At 40.7% G+C, this 4,165-nt stretch overlaps 1 protein-coding gene across 5 annotated transcripts in view; it reads right to left on the reverse strand.

Moving 5' to 3' along the window:
* LOC108571192 (synaptosomal-associated protein 25) overlaps positions 1-4,165 on the reverse strand; it is a 26,626-nt gene that overhangs the window by 7,002 nt on the left and 15,459 nt on the right. For 3 of the 5 annotated variants that reach the window (XM_017933186.1, XM_017933187.1, XM_017933184.1), the window contains exon 4: positions 2,431-2,479. The exons of 1 other annotated variant lie outside the window; for it this stretch is intronic. In XM_017933186.1, coding sequence (XP_017788675.1) covers positions 2,431-2,479 — 49 coding nt within the window. Of the gene's footprint in view, positions 1-63; positions 113-2,430; positions 2,480-4,165 lie in introns of all 5 variants that reach the window. One more of the 5 variants, XM_017933188.1, reaches the window with a different exon arrangement.

Here is a 4,165-nt window from a genome sequence, read left to right on the forward strand (position 1 = left end):
TAAGAGACGTTTTACGTAGTAAAAAGTTTAATATGTTTGTATGTCTAGATTGAATTGGCTTACCGCCTTGCTCGTCCAGCATTACGAGGGTTTTCATCCCGACCTCGTGGCTCTAAACAGGCAACCGACCAATCAGCGGCGTGTTAAACGTGAGGAACAGGAAGAGCACCGTCGAAACGCTCCCTCGCTTCGCTCCACGAGACACATTTTTTTCTTTCTTTCTTTTTTCGCGTGTTTCCCAGTTTCTTTCATATATATATACATTTTACACATTTTATTTCTTTTTTGTCTTTTTCCTTTCTCTCTACGTAATTCCGACGCTAACCAACGAGGAATCGGACCACCCTTCTGATCCGCGAGCCTTTTTCTTTCAATCCAGAGATCGACGACAGGCTCTAGAGAGAAGAAAAAAAAAAGGGATGCGCAAAGAAAGTTCTGAATCGAGCCTTCTCTCTGTTTATCTCTGCTGTCTTGTCTGTCGCGTCTTCTCTTCTCTCCTCTCCACTCTTCGGCTGTTTAACTTTCTCCCCCGTTCGATCCTATTATACGTTCGTTTCTTTCTCTCCGGGCATATTTTTTCTCAGCCGAGGAAGTCGGATTCCATCGTCTGGGTAGCATTCAGAGATCTTTTATCACGCCCGTCCTCCTGATCGAGATGCATCGGAGGAGCGAGAGGGTGCGTACGACGATAGTTTTTATCCTGATTATTAATTCTATAATTGCGGGTCAGGCTGCTGGAGGACCAGGATATATTTCTTTTTTTTCTTTTCAACGTGACGTTGTTAGCGAGCAGAATCGACGAAAAGTTGGATTTACCAACTTTCACGCGAGAGGAGAACGTGGGAACCGGAAGACAGGCGTCTTGAAGATAATTAGACCCGTCGAACTGACGGAGAATCGGTGAAAACGCGAAACAGAGATCATCTTCCGCCGGTCGCTCCTCTGCTTCGTGTCGCTATTTAACAAGGTGAAACAATTGAAACACTCTCTCTCTCTCTCTCTCCCTCTCTCTCTGTCTATAAGCACAGAAATGAAGAACGAGACGAGAAGAACGTGAAATTCGAATCAACGAAGCGAAGAAGCGACGGGGATGATAATTTCGTGGATGAAAACCAGTTGGTAAATCCAACGATTCCCAAGGGGGATCGAACAATTTCTACATTATATTAACAGGATATATGTATATACAAAATTAATTAAGACACGTTGATCTGTGAAATTTCCAAGAGCAAAAAGATTAGCCAGTTAAAAAAAAAAAAGTGATACTAATAGCATTACTTAGCGATTACCACGCTCTAATCGTAATATCATCGAGGGTATACACATCACGAAAAAAAAAAGGGGGGAAAATATTGAAGCTCTCTCGCCACGTTGTTCGGAGGAGAGAGCTGGATTAATCGACGTCTACTACGATCGAGAGTATATTAGTTTTAAGTGAAAAGAGGGAGAGAGATGATACGGAGATGAGGGAGAGCAAGATGGATGTATTTCTATAAATCGGTGAACTGAATCGAAATTGAGAGGTGACACGCGATGGTGGGGCGATGATGCGAGAAGTCGAATGTTAAAAAGGAGCAGACAAAGGCGTAGAAGCAGATTAAAAAGGAAGAAAAGACACGCTTCGTTTCCAGTGTAGGCACTACCAGAGTACCTACATACACGTGGCGCTGTAAGATACAGAATTAGAAGGTTGTTTTAGCTATAGGACAGAAAAAGAGATCAGAATCAAGAGATAATACACGCGAGTTTTTCAGTTCCCGACCAGACACCGGTTAAATACACAATCTATTCTAAAGTCCTCTGTAAGTAGTAAATGTACATCGTGGTGTTATTCGTCAATGTCCCTTTAAAAAAAAGAACGAGTTCTTTATCGATGATTATCTGTGTTTCACCGCGAACGACTCGATTTATCTTCGAAAGCGGAATTCAAGTGTTGTCCCCTTGTTGAAAATGGTATTTCCCCCGGGGAAATTGAACAACTCGATCGACAGAGTCTACAAATTGATATTATCACGTCAATTACGAATCGAATATAATGCGTGTCAAAGTGTGTCCTGTTACTTTTATTTCCTCTTTTTTCCCTTCTTTCGAAAAATCAGTCCCGTCAACCGTGCAAAAGTGTACCAAGTATATCTCACTGTCCTATCGTCTGTTCTTTCTAGAATAAATAATCCAAAAAAAAAAAGAAGAAAAAAATCGTCTGATCATTTGTAAAAAAAAAAAAAAAAAGAAAACTTTGTTCGTCCGTACTTTCTTTTCTTTTTTTTTTTTCATTGTTTCTCCCATATTCCGTTCCATTTCTCGTCACTTTGCTCTCGCCTTTCTTTTTTCTTTTCTTTTGTATACACATTCTCGAGATTCATTCTTCGAGAATTTACGTTCTTTTTTTTTAATTTGTTGGTTTGTTTTATTGCTGAGGGAACTGCTTACCGCCTTGATGGTCTAACATCGTCAGAGTGTTCGCTGCGACCTCCTCGCTCTACGACAGGGTCGAAGGGCCCACACGTTAACGGAAATGAAAGATCGTTCAGTGATGCGCGTGAACAACTGCGAAATTAAGTCAGAGACAAACAAGCAGACCGCGGGCACGCCTTGCTACATGGATCGCAAGTTTTCTTTCTTAAGAATACCAACAGAAAAAAGGATGTTTCTCGATGACGATCAACTACTCCAAAAATTACTTCTCAAATAGAATACAAAATGGAGAGAGAGAGAGTGACAGAGAGAGAGAGAGAAAGAAAAAAAACGATACTATTGAACGTCGTGTGACAAAACGTGCCGGGTTGTAATCAAAATAAAAGACTCCATACTTATCTACGAAAGAAATTAATTTCTGCCCAAGGTGTACATTCGTTACCGTACAATTACCGAATCTTTCTAATTAAAAATTTTCATCCAATTAAAGACCAAAAAATTCATTATCACGAACGAACACCTTGGGCGCGATGGTACAAAATTATAAAAGGAAAACGTACACAATGAGTACAATGGTAAACGACGTAAAAGACAGAAAAAGAAAAAGCGTAAAATGACGCGGAGGAAAAGAAAAGAAAACGAAAGAAGGATGATATAATGACGACGAGAGATCGTAGCTAACTAAGAGAGCGAAATAAGTGGAGAGCGAGTTACTAGGCTAGATTTACATATGTATGTCTGAAAAAAACTTCCACACGGCGACATCAACGTGATACGTCTGCTTGCACCATGCGCATCGCACTTTTTTCTAAGGTAAGAAATAACGTAATATCGCAAACAAACGATATGTATTATACAGCGTGCCCTATAAATCGCGGTACAAGTGAAACGAGGACAATTCTGCCACTCGAAGCAAGTCGAAATTACAGAATAACGTTTCATCCCGCGAGGCTTCGTTCTTCCAAAAAAAAAAAAAAAAAATCACTTTGAAGATCGATCCTTAAGTACAGTCGACGAAAAGAAAAAAAATACTTCGAGGTCGTAAATTCTGCTCAAGCGTGAAAATTTGCATATCGACAGAGAATCCTGAGACGATAAGAGCTCGAAATCTCAGTCAGTGTCGCTTAAACTATATCTCGCAGCTTCGACTCCAGCTTTCAATTCGCAACCTCGCTGTATTTCTTCCGTCGACTATACGCACCTCACTGACAACTAGCTTTGAAAAAGTTTAACATACAAAATGACGCTATCGCGACGCGACACAACGTCGCAGCAATTTCCAACTCTCGATGGTTCTCAAATGATATGCAAACAAGGCGGCGAACACTCGACAAATATCATTCGAAGTGATTGTTCTTTCTCTAAAAAGAAAAACTCATCTTCGTAACGCAAAAAAGTTGTTCCGTCGTTTCGACTTATTTCAAACGGTGAAATCTTCCTTTGCTCCGCTTGTACCCCTAATTACAGCCCACGTTGTACGTGAGTAATACCGATTTGGCTGGCAGCTTCGAAGATGAGAAATATACGTAGCATGTCTACGCTTCGGAACTCGTGCTATCGTATATACCCGGCTATAACGAATTACAACAATACTTCATTGTTTTTCTCTGTTAGTTCTCTCTTCATCGTTGCTTCACTATCAGGCAAACGAAAAAAGCCGCAGACGAATCGCGCGCTACTTCGGTCGGAACGCGAAATCGATCGTCAGAAACTAATCGCACTATCGCATGTATATAATATGGAACGATTC

Source organism: Habropoda laboriosa, unplaced genomic scaffold (genome assembly GCF_001263275.1).
Source record: "Habropoda laboriosa isolate 0110345459 unplaced genomic scaffold, ASM126327v1 scaffold119, whole genome shotgun sequence".
NCBI classification, from domain to species: Eukaryota; Metazoa; Arthropoda; class Insecta; order Hymenoptera; family Apidae; genus Habropoda; species Habropoda laboriosa.